This window comes from Artemia franciscana, chromosome 4 (assembly GCF_032884065.1).
Source record: "Artemia franciscana chromosome 4, ASM3288406v1, whole genome shotgun sequence".
NCBI lineage: Eukaryota > Metazoa > Arthropoda > Branchiopoda > Anostraca > Artemiidae > Artemia > Artemia franciscana.
In genome coordinates this window covers 24,143,324-24,162,668 of record NC_088866.1, presented here as the reverse complement: position 1 = coordinate 24,162,668, position 19,345 = coordinate 24,143,324, and the positions used below count along the sequence as shown (strand labels likewise).

At 35.4% G+C, this 19,345-nt stretch overlaps 1 protein-coding gene across 1 annotated transcript in view; it reads left to right on the top strand.

Annotated features, from left to right (window-relative positions):
* LOC136026181 (large ribosomal subunit protein uL16m-like) overlaps positions 1 to 19,345 on the top strand; it is a 235,760-nt gene that overhangs the window by 108,879 nt on the left and 107,536 nt on the right. Inside the window, exon 4 of the mRNA XM_065702503.1 lies at positions 9,047 to 9,157. Within this exon, the coding sequence (XP_065558575.1) occupies positions 9,047 to 9,157 (111 nt within the window). The remainder of the gene's footprint in view (positions 1 to 9,046; positions 9,158 to 19,345) is intronic.

Genomic DNA, 19,345 nt, shown 5'->3' with positions numbered 1-19,345 from the left:
CGAATCTGTTCTCTTTGAGGAGCTGGGGGTTGTTACTCTGGAAAAATTTGTAAAATTGAGGTATTCTTAACTAAGAACGGGTGACCGGATCTTAATGAAATTCGATATTTAGAAGGAACTCATGTCTCAGAGCTCCTATTTGAAATCCCGACCAGATCTGTTGACATATGGGGGTTTTTGGGGGGGGAGGACCGGAAATCTTGGAAAATGTTTATAAATGTCTTAGATACTTGATTGACGTAACCGGGATCTATTGCTTCTGGACGTCCTAGGACGATGGAAATTGGTAGGCGTGTCAGGGAGCTGCACAAATTGACTTGATAAAGCTTTTTTCCCCGATTTGACCATCTGAGAAAAATTGAGGTATTTTTAAATTACGAGTGGGTGATTGGATCTTAATGAATTTTGATATTTAGAAGGACCTCGTGACTCAGAGCTCTTATTTTAAAGCCTGACCGGCATTAAGCCCCTGATTTTCCTTTTAAAGCTATGTATTGATTCATAGAATTTTGCTAGAACTCATACCATATGAGCTCTTGGTTCTTTTGACCTCGTCACAAGTGCTATATGAGCTATTAGCTCTTGTTTAGTTGATCAAACAGTTCGTGTTAACGAAACGTAGTAACTTCCGGTCGTTCTCCGAAACTTCCAAAGGCAATTGGCACTTTTTGTCGCTGAATAATTTGAAACTTATAGTCATAAGTATTTTTCTCAATAAAACCATAATGAACAAAAAAAAAGTCTGGTGCAGAGTTCCTTCCCCCTCTCCAAAATAAAAAGATAAAAAAGAGCCAAAAAAACTTTCTTTTTCCTGAGCGACTTGAAACTTCAGCTCATAAGTCGTCGAACTAATGCAACTCAATGCAAAAGGAAATCTGGAAAAAAAATACTGGTTCCCCCCAAAACGGCTCGATAAAGTACTAAAAAAAGGCCAAGAATGTTTCCTTATGGCTGCATCCGATGAAAAAATTATCATAAGGCTTCGGAAGGGGCTCATTTAATATAAACATCTTGTTCGAAGTACTCGAAATGTCCAATAAGTATGCATCCGGGGATTGAATTGGGGGCAAGTGCTTTAAATAATGCAAATTGCCAGTTGTTTACATTTTAAAATGGAAAAAAGGGGCTTGTTTGACATAGAGTGGGTGATTGGCTCTTAGCCTTTAGGCATCGGTGTCCTAGTAAAAGGAATCCAACGTTTCGCTGTGGGAGGAAGGTAGGGGTCCTGAAGATAGGCCAAAAAAACTGGTTATCAATCCCAAACTTCCAGTTGTATTCGTATGAGCTATGAGGTACTTGATGAACAAATAAATATTCTTGTGCATTAACCTTCTGTATAACTGAGATAAAAGGACTTTTTCCAATTGGCTTTCTAACGTCACCACTTAGATAGGAGCAAAGGATAAGCTCTAATTTCTTTAGCAATGAGAGAACTTTTAAACTTTATTTGGCACATATGATACCATTTCTCTACCTTAATCCCAAGTCCGAAAAATCGAATGATAAACTCAGCCGAAATCACGAACAGAAATGGATAGAAACAATAGATGGCAGCACTTTGGGATCCGTGGGAAAATGCCACATTTTTGCTTCTGTAATTTTTTCTGTTTATCACTCAAACAAGATATATTGGCTGTGGGGAGGGGTAACTGCCGCATATATTTAACACTTATAGATTTTAGTCCATCTTCAATCTGAAAGTGGTGCCTGCCTGCTTGCCTGCTAGAACGGAGCTTTCCACTCGAAAACAGGAACATGCTTTGATGAAACGAAAGCTTGGCTGCACAACTTTAGATACTCCTCTCTGACATAGGCTATATAACTCCACTTCACTTCCCACACCATAGGCTCTGGCTCGTGGACAGGCAAAAAACATCCTTTTTGGCCCCAGGCAAGAGTTCTTTGGAGCTTTCCAAAATGTAATGTCATATTCATCAATCCAGCCTGAAGTCCACACTTTTCGTAAAAACCGCAAAGGTTAGACCCTTTCCAGTTTCCAGTAATAAACTGAGATCGGCGGCATAGGAAAAAAAAAAACGGGACAAAACCAAAGTGTTGCTCTCGCAACATAATTAATAACTGCATCGAGTACAGTGTTAACAGAACCTGCTTTAGTGAATCCTAAATCAATCAAAAATTGAAATGAATATTCCGGTCAAAATTAAAATGAACTTAAATTACCACAAACAAGAGTTAGGCTACCATCCCCTAAAGCTTCCGAAGGCTACATTGTTATTCGTGCTTTGTCGTATGCATAGTACATAAATTGTGTTTTTTTTTGTATTGTCTTACGGGACAATTATAATAAAATTGCAAAAATCCTCATTTTGGTGGATGTGAGGTAGATGTTAGTCCTCCTTTAATGCTGCTATATAAAAAAAAAATTGGCACAGGAATATTTAAAGCCCAATATGCCCAGGTTTATTTCAGTATTAAATTAGAAACTAGTCGTAAAATCATAGATGTTTAAGGTAGTATAATCCTTAATTTGCTAGAATTACAAAATATGGCAATTATGACTCGATTTCTACCAAATTTTCTTCTCTGGTATCTATAGCCTTTTATCTGGTTAATCAAAATGACCTTTTCTATCATTGTGAAATCCTTTAATCAAATCAATTATTGAATTAGTAAACAGGGAAAATCCATCTGAATAGAACCTTGTGATAAAAAGATAGTCAGAATAGAATTTTCTGTGATGAATGTAACGAAGATAAACTTCAATTACGATTGTGGGGTTTTATCTTAGAAAACATGCTTCGTTAATGAATCTGTTGTAATTCAATATAGGAGAACATTGGATGACATGTAGATAGATTTGGTTTTTCTGCATTCTTTTCTATAGTTTTAAATTAGCTTTCTTCTGTTTCGTTTATCCATCACCCCTTCTTTTCTTTTTCTAATAGGGAAATTTCTCGGATCTATAATAATAATAATGAAGAGGCCTTTGAGCTTTTTATGGCCTTTCCCCCCAAAAAAACTTGCGTACTCTAAACAAACAAAACTTGCATAGTCAAGTGAATTAGAAACTGTAGACTTATATTTGTCCTTAAATAACCAGGGATGACCACGAAAAATTAACTAGTAGCCAATTCATCAAAAGCCAATCATGTCCTTGTAAAAGTTACCAAATTAGGATGCCTTAAGATTAAGTAAAATTCAGCACTCACGCTCCTGCGCCGGTGTTAGTTCACTTAGTAAAATATCGTGGTTACCACAATGAACGCTTTAGAAATCAAACAGTTCGTGGTAACGAACTGTATTAAGGAGCGACCCGGCTCAATAGTAACCGAAACTCGTAAAAAAACGGAATTTTGGTACCAATAGTTACATTAAAAGAACCGTATTTTAATGATGATTTTAAATATATAAATCTCATAAAGTTTATCCTTACTCATCAAAAGTTACGAGCCTGAAAAAATTTGCCTTAATTTAGAATATAGGGGAAAACACTCCCTAAAAGACATAGAATCTTAACAAAAATCACACCGTCAGATTCAGCCTATCAAAAAAATCCAACTGTAAAAGTTTCAAGCTCTTATCTACAAAAACATGGAATTTTTTTATTTTTTGCCAGAAGGCATATCACAGATGCGTATTTTATTTTCATGGGGTGATCGTATCGACCCAGTGGTCCTATAATGTCGTGAGAGGGCTCATTTTAACAGAAATTAAAACTTCTAATATCCTTTTTAAGCGACCAAAAAATGTTGGAGGGCACCTAGGCCCCCTCCCACGCTTATTTTTTTTCCAAAGCTACTGGATCAAAATTTTGAGATAGCCGTTTTGTTCAAATTAGTTGAAAACCTTATAACTATGTCTTTGGAGACGATGTAATCCCTTACAGTCCCTGGGGGAGGGGCTGCAAGTTACAAAATTTGACCATTGTTCAAACAGTTCGTGGTAACGAACTGCAGTAAGGAGCAACTCGCCTCAATAGTAACCAAAAATCTAATAAATTCATTTTTACGCTGCTTCTAAATATATAAGTTTCATCAAGTTTAGTTTTACCCATCAAAAATTACGAGCCTTAGAAAATTTACCTTATTTTAGAAAATAGGGGGAAATGCCCCCTAAGGGTCAAAGAATCTTAACAAAAACCACACCATGAGGTTCAGCGTATCAGAGAACCTTACTATAGAAGTCTCAAGCTCCTATCTACAAAAATGTGGAATTTTGTAAATTTTTTTTGCCAGAAGACAGATCACGGATGTGTTTATTTTTATTTTGTATTATTTTTTTCTTCTTTTTCCCCAGGGGTGATCTTATCGACCCAGTGGTCCTATAATATCGTGAGAGGGCTCATTCTAACGGAAATTAAAAGTTCTAATATCCTTTTTAAGCGAACAAAAAATTGAAGGGCACCTAGGCCCCTTCCCACGCTCATTTTTTCCCAAAGCTACTGAATCAAAATTTTGAGATAGCCGTTTTGTTCAGCATGGTCGAAAAACCTAATAATTATGTCTTTTGGGACGACTGGATCCCCCACAGTCCCCGGGGGAGGGGCTGCAAGTGAAACACTTTGACCATCGCTTACACAAAGTAGTAGTTGTTGGGACATGTACAGAAAATTCCTGGGGGACTTTTCACGTTAAAGGGTGGTCGGGGAGGGGTTACGTGGGAGGATTTTTCCATGGAGGAATTTATCATGAGGGAAGGGTGTTTTTTCCTCCATAATACCTCACTCTTTACGCTAAAGTATTTTTAGTAATTCCAACTATTTATTCTACGGCGTTTGTGATTCAATGGTCATTCTTAAAGAATTGGGACCAAGTTGAAGCTTTAGTGTAAAGAGCGAGGTATTGACGAGGGGGAGAACCCCCTCATATGCGTAATAAAAATATGCAATTACAGAATTTCGTTACGTAAGTTAATTCGTAAGTTACCTATATTTATTACTAATATAAACCTTCGTAAAAAAATAAAAAGTTCTATTTTGCCTTTTTAAGTAGCCAAAAATTGGAGTGCAACTAGGCCTCCTCCTCCACTTTTTTTTTATCAAATCATCCGGTTAAAACTATGAGAAAGCCATTTAGCCAAAAAAATAAGTCAATATGCAAATTTCATTTTAATTATTCATGTGCGGTGAGCCAAAATCAAAACATGCATTAATTCAAAAACCTCAGAAATTAAATGAAAAAAACAAGTTTTTTAACTGCAAGTAAGGAGCGACATTAAAACTTAAAACAAACAGAAATTATTCCGTTTATGAAAGGGGTTATCCCCTCATCAAAGCCTCGCTCTTTATGCTAAAGTTTTTTTTGAAGTAGAGCTGTGAAAAAGAGTTAAACTTTACCGTAAAGAGCAAGGCATTGAGGAGGAGACAACCCTTTTCATAAACAGAATAATTTCTGTTTGCTCCTTACTTGCAGCTAAAAAATCTTTTTTTTTTCATTTGATTACATTTAATAATGGTTATTAGGAAGTGTACAGACGTTTTCAGGGGGACTTTTTCGCGTTAGGATGGGACTGGGTCCGGGGTTACTTCGGAGGATCTTTCCATGGAAGAATTTATCATGAGGGGAGAGAATTTCCATGAAGGAGGCGCAGGATTTTGTAGCATTATTTAAAAAAAAAACACTGAGAAAATAATTAAAAAAAATTCCACCTGGAAGTAATGAGTAGCATTAAAACTTAAAAAGAACATAAAATATGACGTATAAAGGGGGTTCGTCTCCTCCACAATACCTTGCTCTTTACGTTTATGTATTTTTAGCAATTTCGGCTATTTATTCTAAGGTCTTTGTTATTCAACGATCATCCCTAAGGATTTGGGATAAAATTCAAGCTTTAGTGTAAAGAGCGAGGTATTAACGAGGGTACAAAACCCCTCATATACGTAATTAAAAATACACAAATATAGAATTTCGTTACGTAAGTTAATTCGTAATGTATGTGTGTTTATTACTAACAAAAATCTTTGTACAAAAAATAAAAAAATCTGGTTGCATTTTTCAGTAACCGAAAATTGGAGGGCAGCTAGGCCTCCCCCCTTTTATCAAAATCATCCAATCAAATATATGAAAAGGCTATTTAGCAAAAAAAAAAAATATGCAATTTTTGACTTATATATTCATGTGCGGCGAGCCTAAATCAAAACATGCATTAATTCAAAAACGTTTAGAAATTGGATTAAAAAAAAAATTAACTGCAAGTAAGGAGTGACATTAAAACTTAAAATAAACATAAATTAATCTGTATATGAAAGAGGTTGTCCCCTCCACAACGCCTCACTCTTTACGCTAAATTATTTTATTGTTTTAAAAAGTAAAGTTCTGACAGAGTCAAACTTTAGTGTAAAGAGCGAGATGTTGTGGGGGGGACAACCTCTTTCATATACGGAGTAATTTCTATTCATTTTAAGTTTTAACGTCGCTCCTTACTCGCAATTAAAAAAACTTGTTTTTTGTTTAATATCCTTAAAGATTGAGAGAGCTTCAAGGTTACTATCAACAGCGTCATTAACCGGAGTGGTAAGCCAACAGACGGCTCATTCAGTCAACCTCTTTTTGCGAAATCGAATAGTTCTCATGAAAAAATGTTGACTTAAAAAAAAAAAAAAAAAAAAAAAAAAAAAAAAAAAAAAAAAAAAAAAAAAAAAAAAACAAGTAGCCTAGGTTGAGCATAGGACAACATTTCTATTTTCCTGGAAAAAGATTGGTAGTAAAGGATTGATTCTTCAAGTGTTTTTTTTTTTTTTTCAGAACAATCGGAAATTTGAAAAGTTGTGACGACTTTTGTCTTTATTAAATAGTTTAGAAAAGTACTTTCTTGGGAATACTGATAAATCATTCCCAAGTACTCATTACCAATAAAATAAAACATGTTTCAACTTCCATTGAAATCAAATCCAGAAGAACTCTTTTTGAAAGGATTTCTTGTAGTTCTTTCTTTAAAGTTAATTTATAGTAAAATAAGAAATTCACTTTTCTGGGTAAATACTGTCTGAAATCACCAAGGACGGTTCAACTGATATTTGAGTAATCCTCTCCCCTACGCCTGAAAGTAATCATCAATTTACAGGACATCAACAGCTTCTTTTAAACCCTCTTTTCCCTTTATATCGTTTCGCGGACTATTAGCCATATTTTTAATTAATTGTTGTTGACAATTTCGGAATGCATTCTAGAATAATTCTTCCTCGTTTTTCTAAGTATTTTATCTAAAGCTAAATTGTAGCTTAGAAACGTTAAAAAAGAACATATTTTTACATTTTCAAAGTTCCTTATGTATTATGAATAAAATATCTGAAGCCCAAATGGCCTACCACGACAAAACCAAAGGGGGACATCTTGAGGAACAACGAATCTACGGCCAGTAGGAAGAAAAAGAAGAATTATAAAATCAGAAAAAGAATAAAAAGAAAAAATCAAACCAAAATATACAATGCATATCCAATTATATATGACTATATTCCTAAACCAATATATATCCTACTTTCGTAGTTTTTTCATGGAATAACAATTGTATAAATTGTTATGATATTTTTTTTATTCTATTTATCAAATTTATTTTTTTCTTTTTTAAGCTACTATTGTTTTTTTTTGGCTTCACGCTCAATGTTAAAAAAAACTTTTCCTGGATAATACATACCACTACTTATTTATTATTCTGAGTTCTTAAGGTCATAGTACATTCCCTGTCGATGTTAATTGTTTGACTATAGATTGATTAAAGTAAGCCCGTGAAAAAATTTAAGCTAATCCATGTCAAAAATTCTTTGGTAGCGTTTAGCTTTCTATACGGCAAAACCATACCATGTTTTTAGAGAATATGCCCTCGTCTTTCTCATTTCCAGTTGGAAAGTTTTCCTTTGTTTTTCTTTTTTTTTTGAGTGCGTCTTATCTAAGGGCTACCCGCTCTGATATCCTTGAAACGCTGCCTGGGGTTCAGTCCGCTACAAAACAGAAAATATACCACAGTAGCGTTATTAGTAGCATCACTTACCTGAGTAGAGTTATTAGTAGCATCACTTACCTCTGTAGAGTTATTAGTAATAACAAGAAGAAGAAGAGCGAAGGCAGTTTTTTCTGTAGTTGGGAAAACTTTGGAAGAATAAGATGATAAAATATAAGATGATATGGTTGATATTAGATGATAAAAATATAAGATAATATGGTCGATATAAGATGATAAGTAGGATGATAAGCTGGTTTTAGAGAGCAGATTTGAGTGTTCGTTTAAATTATTAAACCAGTAAATTACCTAGTTTTTATAGTAACTTTGAAGATTTCGATGGAATTGAATTATGGCTAAATAAAGCTATAAACATTAGACTTGATTTGGAAATTGGCGTTTCTTCATGCTGTAATTTACCATTGCGAATGAGGCTTCAAAGACGTAAATTTTAAAGTTTTCACCAATCCCGTTCAATCCATTGACTTCGAGCTCCAAAGAAACCAGAAAAAGAGTATTTATGTCCCCTGAATTCATCTTAAATGTATTCATTAGTGAAAACTATGATTTTCTAAGAATAATGTTTTGTTTGTTTCAAAATTATAAAGTTTTTATGGCAGCTTTAAATTACCGTCTATATTTCCACAATGAACCGCAAATATAAATAAACTTATCATTTATATTTAGTATTTTATTTTGAATGTGGTGTGCTAAGGAAGAAGTTGGGTGTTGAGTGGTAAGCTAGTGGTAGCAGTGTATGTGATACTGTAGTTGATTTTTGTGATTAAACCCCTTCTGATGTTAATTTTAAATTTTTTTGTCGATTTGTATAGTTATCCCTCCTCCGTATCATGTTGTGGCATTTATAGGGGATGTGTTAATGTTAAGTTTTTCACTAATAATTATGCTAAATATTTGTTAATATTAATTAGTCAATATTGGCAATTCTCTCCGTCCGCGAAAATACAAAGTATTAACAGTCCTTGGATTCACAAGGCAGCTACCCCTTCTTAACTTTTTTTTGAAGTAATTTTAAATAAATAATTAAATTAAAGTAGCCAATTTACATAATCAAAGTTTGTGTTTCAGTGGCCTCGGTAGTTTAAATATTGTTGAAATTTGCTACTTTTTAAATTGATAATTCTTACAGGGTCAAGGAAAGCGAATGGGTGGAGGAAAAGGATCTATTTCCGAATGTTGTCATCCAATCAGAAGTGGAAGAATTATCATTGAAGTTTCAGGACGTTGCGAGTTTGAAGAGGTTAGTTTTAATTTTTATTATATTCATTTTACTACTATTATAGGTCTTACTAATGATTTTATTATTAGTATAAACTGATTCAAGGTATTGATACTTGCAACTTCAATATAAACTAACTACCGTAATAATAATTAATTATGAATAAATAATTAATAGTAAGATATACCTCTCCTTCTTCCCTTGAAGTCAATGACTTAAATTAGTTGGATGTAAAAATGAGCTAAATTTTGATTGATTTGAAGGTCCTTATGATTGGCCTAGAGTCCGTTCTGAGATTCCTTTGATTGATTGGAGATCCTTACGGGATGTGTTTATTTGGCGACGTTTTCACTCACTACGTATTGTATAGTATTTATCTATAGGTTTCCAAAAAGAGGCCATCGGTCCAACAACAAACAAAACAGAACATTAACATAACAAAACCACTAAAAAAACATAAATAAATTAAAAAGAAAAAACTATTATATGAATCTTCAAGAAATTATTTATAAAGAGATATATCTTTCTATATACTTAGCCATATTCCTTCATGTCATTTTAATTCGTGATCCTTTAATTTCTTCCACCCACCTTCTATCGGTCAACCCTAAGGAAAAACAACCGTTTCTCAGATCTGCCAATTCCTTTCAATTCCCCAAACATGAAAAATATCTTCATCATCTTCCCCACACATCGGGCAAGACAATTGGTTAGCACTATAGCCCCTAAATTTTCTCTCTCTTTCCCCAATATTAATTGGCCCTCCCCTCAAACTTAAAATCCATTTTATTTCTTCCCCTTTCAATCCCAGCTTAATATAAACTTCTCTCCCTCCGCGTGTCCTTCACCTTACTATAAAGACTCCGAGCCTGCCATTGCTGTATTCCTTGATCTTGTAACCTTTTTTTTACCTTATCAACTACTGTATCCAAATTCGATCCCTTACCTTCATTCCAAAAATATGAATATCCTAATTCATTTAAAATTTTCTTAATTTCTTGCAACCACCCTACCTCTATCTTATCCTCTAAAAAATCAGAATACGATTCTTTAACTAGCCTATTTTTATTTTTCAAAATTTCTATCCAAAACTTCACCATTCTTATTAACAACCTATCGTTTCTTTCCCAAATCCCCCTCCTTTACAACATTATGAGTAGATATTTGGACCTAAATAACTCTCTTTAAATAATTCCTTTGTATTCCATCCAACTTTTCACTTTCTCTAAAACCCCACAGCTCACATCCGTAATGCATAAATGGAAGGAGTTTAGTCCTAAATAAATATTTATGCATTGCTTAATCCCTAATCTTTCCAACATCACTTTTTAAAATTAAGTTCATGCACATATATCCTTTTTGTACTCTATGTTTAACCTCCTGTGTATACTTACCATTCCAAAAAAAAAATCTTAACCCCCTAAATACACGAATTCTTTTTTAATCTCTATAAAATCACCTTTATATCTAAATTCATCATATTTCCTTAATTTTCCACCTTTCCTAAGAACTACAATTACCGTTTTCTTCTTATTTAATTATAATCCTTTCTTATCCAAATATTCCTCCATAATGTTTAATATGTTTGCATGTCTTTTGCCGATTGTGCTATTAGAGCGATATCAAAAGCAAACAAAAGAATGTGTACTTTTGAAACACTTATCAGTACTTCCGGAGCGCTTTTCTTCTTGAAGAAATCTACTATATCTCTAATGTACACGTTGAACTAAATCGGTGACAGTGGGCATCCCTTTTTTAAACCTCTTTGCGTCAAAACTCTCCCGGATACCTTACCTAGTATTCTAACAACTAGGCCTACTGAATTATATATTCCCACGATTAATCTAGCAAAACTTAGAAGCAGTTCCATCTCCAATAGTCGCTTAACTAGTATAACTCTCATAACATTATCAAAAGCCTATCTTACATCCAGGAACGCTACGTAACTCATTCCCCCTCTTTTCATGATTCCTTATTTAACTATACTATGTAAAATAAAAACCTACTCTATTGCACCCCCTCCTTTCTTAAACCCTTCCTGCTCCTCTATTAATTTCCCAGAAATATATTACTAACTATGGGAGAAATCTGAATCAGTCAGTAACTCGAGAATTCTTTGTTGTTTCCCTTTTTATATAATGGTACAGCTATAAATGCTGTCCATTCTGTTTGACAGCTACACAATAAAAATGTGTGGCTAAAAACGACAGTTAAAACTGGCATGCATACTTCTTTTGCCTTTTTACCTACTCGTAGTGGAATTCTGTCTTACCTGTAGCTTTTTCCCATATCTCCTGTTCCGAAATTGATGCTATCGATTTCGTATCTCCTTCTGTCAGGGGTTTAAAAGGAATAATTTCTGGTAAAATGTTTCAGAGATCTTCTTCCAATCGGTTTCCGTTTACTGATTGTGTCTTGAGGTACTGTTCCCATTATTCAGGTTCGAAAGAACATGTGCTGTAGGCCTCTCCCTTCAGCGACCTATGTACAGCTTTCCAGAATTGATGTGTATCTTTTTCCCTGAATCGTTTAATAAGTTCTTCTTTTTTTTGCTGCTTCGTATTTTTTTTCTCTCTTATTATCTTTTTATACCGCTGTACAATGAGTCGAAGACCCTCACACTCGTAATCAAAAAATGTTTTCGTCGATTTCTTCTCTTTCCGTAGTTCGCATATCTGCCTCAGCGATTCTTCTAAATCGTGTTCCGCTTCACTTACTTTGCCTGCTATAACTAACTCAATAATTTTCTCCATCTCCTTCTCTAAATTTTCGTTTCCTACATTAACCTTAAAAAAATCTTCATCATAAATATCTACTATTCTCTCTATTTTTATATTTTTTTTTAATCTAGTATGAAGTTTTCTGAAACCTTTTCTATAACCTTGTTTTTCCGTCGGCGATTTTCCACTCTGATTTCTGACAGCAATGGCAAATGGACGGAGCCAATTATTTCCAGAACCTCAAAATCCGCAAAACGCGAAAAAAAACAACTATATACTATAATATAATCAATAAACTTGGGTTCAAACCTGATAAACATGTAAACTTTCATATCCCCTTATCCTTTCCTACCCTCCCATTAACCATGGGCAAACCATACTCCCACCAAAAATTCAAAAGCTTACTTCCCCAAGTGTTCTTTCTCCTTCTCTTGTCCTTAGTATGCCTTCCCCTTAATTTCTCAAAACTCTCTTCTTTTTGTATTGGAGGATCTGCAAAATAAAAACCATCACAAGTGTCTCATGTGATCTAAACAATGGGCTATATACCTATTATAATCTCCCATCAATATAAATCCCATGCATAGTTACTTGAAACTTAGAGATGCAACCTCCTCAGACAGAAGTTTCCAAGTATATTCGTTTAAATATGAGCTATACTGATGTAGTAGACATACGGAACTTCACATAATATGCAACACTGATCACTTTAAACGAAGCATAATCCACACAACGTTCTCCGATTTACTAGGTAGCCTTTTAACTGAAGCAAACGTTCTTCCTTTCGCGAACACAGATAGGCCCCCGTAAGTTCTACTGTTTCTAATTTTTTCTACTTGCCTTAATCTTTTCATATCTCTCAATATTCACACTTTTCCACGTCTCTACAATGCCCCAAACGTCAAAGTAGTTCGTTTGTTTAATTCTTTCCAGCTTTTCAATTGTGAGACCTTGAATATTCCAATGACCAAAAAAAAATGTTAAAATTGTTTCCCATGGCCCGCGAGTTCCTAGTTTTTACCGCTTTTTCTATCATTTTCAATTCTTGCTCTATTCCTCGGCTCTTGTTCTACACCAGTTTTGAGGCTTAGATCTCATTTATAAGAGTTCTGATTGATGTTATCTCCGCCCTTCCTCCCAAGAGCTTATCGAAATTCTGACACACCAATCTCCATTGACGAGGATCTTATTCTTGCGTCTCCTGATTGACACCGAAAACTGCTCGTTCTTTTCCTGCGAGTTTGGGAGCTCGTTCTCTCCGCTGGATTGTTTGTGGCTTCAACTTGAGTACGTCGATTATATGCCCGTAGGGTGTCAATTTCTCTATCGTACTGGTAAGTGGATTCATTAACAAGTAACTTCATTCACTTCAACTTAGGTTTCAGGTTCTTGGTGCATATTTCTTGATATATCGGTTTTAATTTGTTTCTAATCTCTCGTTCTTCCAGTGAATAATCTGGAGTTACAAACAGTTCTTCCTGTCCAAAAACTCTCCCGTTACGCAAAACAACGTCTCTTTGATACGGATCCGAAAACCGAATAAGTATAGGACGTGGTCCCAATTTGATGGCAATCTGAAAACATCCTGCAATTCGTGAGGCCGGATACAACTTTGGGGAACCATTCTTTCAAGATAATGCGCTAACTCTTTTTTGAAAGAAATATTGGCTTTGCTGTCCTGCAGCCCTTAAATTACTAAATTCTTCTTTCGAACTTCCTTCTCGAGAATTCATATAGGGGAGTCCCCAGTGTGTACTTAGTATCTCTGTGTTTTGGACTCTAGTTTTTATGTCAGATATTTCCGATTTATTACAGTCATTTCAACTTTTAAATCATTTGACAAAATCTTGCATTTGCTGAATTCTGAGTCTCTTTCAGGCTATCCAGCCTCAAATCCATTGCTTGTAACTTTTCGAATACTGTCTTAATCGATGCTATAAGAACTTCCGTCATCTCGAACCCCTAATAAATAACCAAAAACATAAACTTACTTGCAAGGGGGATATATTTGTTACACCCCCCCCCCCGTTTCCAGCAACCCGTGTTATTTTTGCACGATTACTGTTTTTCAGGTTGGACAAATATTCAAATGTCAATAAATCACACTTTTTTGCGCCCTCCTTTCGCCGGAAAATGCTCAAGTTTTTGTCGCCCACAGCATGCTTAGCACTTCCACTAATATGTTGAAGTTTACTATTTCACTTATTGTGAAACTTCTATAATTGCTGGTTCATGGCAGTGAATCAATTCCAGAGCGAGTTTTAAAATTCAATAAGCCCAAAAGGAGGTGCTTTCACTTCGAAGACTGAAGGAATACTCACTCACTATACTTCACTCACCATTCTTATTGTATGCTGTAAGTTCACTCACTCACAATGAACCACCGACTCTACTCCATAATAGCTGAAGCTCTATTATATTTACATGCACACAATTTTTTCAAGCTTCAACCGAATCTTCTACTCATATGAAGCGTTCAAGTAAATGTCTATATTTCTGTTTATTTTTAGCAACCCGTTTCCACTGTACGGTATTACTGCCTCTGAAACAGGAGGCTCAAAATGCTTATTATTTTTCAGTGATTCTAAATCAATTGACCATCTCAAAGTTTTCGCACAATAGCTTTTTAACCTTCTTTTGGCTGGAATTGTTGTTTTGAACCACGAAATGACTGAAAACCCCGCTCTGCAGATGGGCAGTCTTCGCAGCCACAGTACAATATTGCTGCCCCTCTGGCATCCCTCATCATTTCTAAGACATTCTTAGATAATTTTTTTCAATAAAGTAATATCCAATTCTGCCTTCTCCGCTAGTGTTCCCGGTTACAACGGTTCCCCCTTCGATTCCGCTGGCTTAAACCCCAGTTCAACCGATACCCGTTCCCTCTATGCCCCCTCCGAATCCAACTCCAAATCTAGCTCCGGTTGCACTAATTCTGGACTTCCCACTTCTACCCTCCGATTCCACAATTTCGATCCCAGCAATTCCGGTCCAAGTTCCTTCGATTCCAAGATTTTGTACTTGGCTTCCTTCTTGGTTAATGTGTGGTGGGAAAATGATATTCCTCTGGCACACATTACCACGCCTAAGGGCTTTTCAAGCTTTCTCGCTCAAAATAAATTAATAAACCAAAAACTGACCATTGTTTTTATTTGAAGTTGTTGCTTGCTGATTTTTCTCTTTCTGAAACTTGTACATTGATTTCCTCCTCCTGAAACTGATTTTGTTTCATGGAACCTGTTGCGTGCTGAATTGTGCTCGTTGAACTTGTTGCGTGCTGATTTTTGTCCGTAAGACCTGTTGCATTTTCATCTTTCCCTTTGTGAAACTTGTATATTGTTTTTTTTTTTTCTTAAAACTGGTGTTGCTCATGGAACATGTTACGTGTTGATAATTTTTTGTGGAACCTGTTTCGTGCTTATTTTTGCTCGTGAAACATGTTGCATATTCATTTTTATGGCACTTAGTATTAACCAAGTGACATATAACGATCGAAAATTCTGTCGGTCTTTCGGTCAGTCTGTCTGTCTGTCTGTCCCGGTTTCGCTAGTTTAGACACTTCGAGAAAAGCTAGGACGATGAAATTGGGCAGACTTATCAGGGACCAGACCATATTAGAATAGAAATTGTCGTTTTTGCGGTACGACCATCAGGGGGGGGAGTGGGGGACGTTTAATTCGAAAAATGAGAAAAAATGAGGTATTTCTAACTTGCGAACGGGTGATTTGATCTTAAAGAAATTTGATATTTAGGAGGATATCTTGTCTCCAAACGCTCATTTCAAATCCCGACCGGATCCGGTGACATTGGGGGGAGGTGTTAGAGGAAACCTAAAATCTGGGAAAATGCTTAGAATGGAGGGATTGGGATGAAACTTGGTGGGAAAATAATCTAAAATTCTAGATAAATTATTGACGTAACCGGAGGGGATTCGCTCTCTTTGGGGGAGTTGGTGGGGAGGGCTAATTGTGAAAAATTAGAAAAAATGAGGTATTTTTAATTTACGAAAGAGTGATCAGATCTTAATAAAATTTCATATTTAGAAGAATCTCGTAAGTCAGATCATTTTTTTCTAAATCTCAATCGGATCCAGTGTCATTGGGGGGAGTTGGGGCGGGGGGAACTGGAAATCTTGGAAATGACTTAGAGTGGAGAGATCAGGATGAAACTTGGTGGGAAGAAAAAGCACAAGTCCAAGATACGTGGCTGACATAACCGAAGGGGATTTGCTCTCTTTGGGTGAGGTGGGGGTGGGGGCGAGGTAATTTGCAAAATTGGAAAAAATGAGATATTTTTAACTTACAAACGGGTGATCAGATCTTAGTGAAATTTGATATGTAATGGATCTTGAGCTTCAGAGCTCTTCTTCTAAATTCCGACCAGATCTGATGAAATTGGGGAGTTGGAGGGGGAAACCGAAAATCATAGAAAACGTGAAAATTGTGGTATCTTTATGTTACGAATGGGCGATCGGATCTTAATAAAACTTGATATATAGAATGATTTTATGTCTCAGATTTTCTATTTTTACATCGAATCTGGGGATATAGGGGGTTGGATGGGGAGTGAGATATCTTGGAAACCGAAAATCTTGGAAAACGCTTAGAGTGGAGAGATCGAGATGAAACTTGATGAGAAGAATAAAAACAAGTTTTAGATACGTGATTGACATAACTGAAATGGATCCGTTCTCTTTGGGGAAGTTTAGGGGGGTGTTAATTCGGAAAAATTAACATTTCGGAATAATTAAAATTAACAATGAGGTATATTTAACTTACGAACGGGTGACCGAATCTTAATGAAATTTATATTTAGAAAAAACTCATGTCTCAGAGCTCTTTTTTAAATCCTGACCAGATCTGGGGATATTGGGGAAAGTTGGAGGGGAACCGGATATCTTGGAAAACGCTTAGAGTTGAGAGATCGCGACGAACCTGGTGGGTAGAATTAACAAATGTCATAGATACATAATTGACGAAACCTGACTGTACCCGGTCTCTTTGGGGGAGTTAGGAGGGGGTTCAGTGCTTTGGCTTGTTTTGTATTTATAGACTACTAGGACGATGAAAATTGGTAGGCGTGTCAGGGACCTGCACAAATTGACTTGATGAAGTCATTTTTCCCGATTGGACCATCTGAGGGGCTGAAGGAAGAGGAAAAATTAGAAAAATGAAGCATTTATAACTTACGAGTGGGTGATCGGATCTTAATGAGTTTTGATATTTAGAAAAACCTCGTGTCTCAAAGCTCTTATTTTAAATGTCGACCGGCATTAAGCCTCTAATTTTTCCTTTTAAATCAATCTATTGATTCTTAAAATTTTGCTATAGCTCATACCGTATGAGCTCTTGGTTCTTCCGGCATCGTCACAACTGTAATATTAGCTCTTAACTCTTGTTCTCTTTGTAAAAACCTTTACATTGATTTTCCACCTCATGAAACTTTTTTGTTCATGGAACTTGTTGTTTGTTGATTTTCTTCATGGAACTTGTTGCGTGCTGATTTTTGTTCGTGAAACTTCTTGATTTTTTTCTCTTTGTGAAACTTGTAGACTAATTTTATATCCTCTTGTTACTGATTGCGTTTACGGAACTTGTTATGTTCTGATTTTTGGTCTTGGAGTTGGTTGCATTTTGATTTTGTCTGCGAAGCTTGTTGTTTGGTGATTTTTCTCTTCATGAAACTTGCACATTGAGTTTTTGCATCGTGAAACTGATTTTGCTCATGGAACTTTTCGAGTGCTGATTTTTGCCCGATGAAACTTGTTGCGCGCTAATTTTTGTTCGAGAAATTTGTTGCATTGTGATTTTTCTTTTTGTGAAATTTCTACATTGATTTTTTTCTTCATGTATCATGTAAGTTGATTTTTCTCCTCGTGAAACTGATTTTGTTCATGGAACTTTTAGTAGGTTAGGTTTGATGAAATGTACCAAGCGAGGAGGAACTTAGACCTAACCTACACATGGTAGGTTGGGTTAAGTTACGTTAGATGAAGCGCTTCAACTAAGCTACTACATGTTCCATGAACAAACTCAACTTCACTAGTAGAAAAATCAATGCACATGTTTTACGAAGAGAAAAATCAATATGCACCAAGTTTTACGAAAAGAAAAATAAATATGCAACAATTTTCACGAACAAAAGTTAGGATGCAGCAAATGCCATGAATAAGAAAAAACATGTAACAAATTCCATGAATAAAAATCAGTTCCGCAATGAGAAAAATCAATGTACAAGTTTCATAAACAGAAAAATCAACATGTAACAAGTTTCACGAACAAAGATTTGCACGCAGAAAGTTCTATGAACAAAATCAGCATGCAATCAGTTTCATCAAGAAAAACAGTTTCACAATGAGAACATATCTATGTATAATTTTCACGAAGAGAAAAATCAATATGCAACAAGTTTCATGAACAAAAATTTAGGACACAGCAGGTTCTACGAACAAGAAATCAGAACGCAACAAGTTTCAGGAACAAAATCAGTTTCACGGGGAGAAAAATCAATCTACGAGTTTACGAAGCGAAAAATCGACATGCAACAAGTTTCACGAACAAAAATCAAAATGCAACAAGTTCCAGGAACAAAAATCATCACGCAAGGAAATCCACGAACCAAATCAATTTTTCGAGTAAAAAAATCAATTTACAAGTTTTAACAATGGAAAATCAACATGCACCAAGTTTCACGAACAAAAATCAGCCTGCAACAAGCTCTACGTACAAGCCTGCAAATCCGCACGCGACAAGTTCCATGAACAAAATAACAATAAGAAAAATCAATGGACAAGTTTCACGAAGAGAAAAATAAACATGCAACAAGTTTTGCGAACAAAAATCAGAATGGAAAAAGTTCCGGGAACAAAAATTGACTTACAACAAGCTCCATGAACAGAATTAGTTTCACGAGGAGAAAAATTCAATGTACAAGTTTCACAAAAAAAAATCCACATGCAACAAGTTTTGTGAACAAAATCAGCACGCAGCAAGTTCCATCAACAAAATTAGTTTCATAAGGAGAAAATTTAATTTACAAGTTACACAAATAAAAAAAAATCAACATGCAAGAAGTTTCACGGACAAAATTAGCACGCAAGAAGTTCCATGAACAAAAAAAAGTTTCATGAGGTGAAAAATCAATTTAAAAGTTCTACGACGAGAATAATGAACATGCAACATGTTTCACAAACAAAAATCAGCACGCCTCAAGTTCTATGAACAAAATCAGTTTCAGAAGGAGAAAAATCAATGTAGAAGTTTCACAAAGAGAAAAATCAAAATGCAATGACTTTCACGAACGAAAATAGGCACGCAATAAGTTCCAGGAACACAAATAAACACGCAAGAAGCTCTATGAAAAAAATCAGTTTCGTAAGCAGAAAAATGAATTTGAAATAACGTCACCCATATTATGGTCATTCGTCATCCGTCATCATGGATGACGTAATTTCACTTTAAAATTATGGGGAAGCTGAACTTCAGGGCTT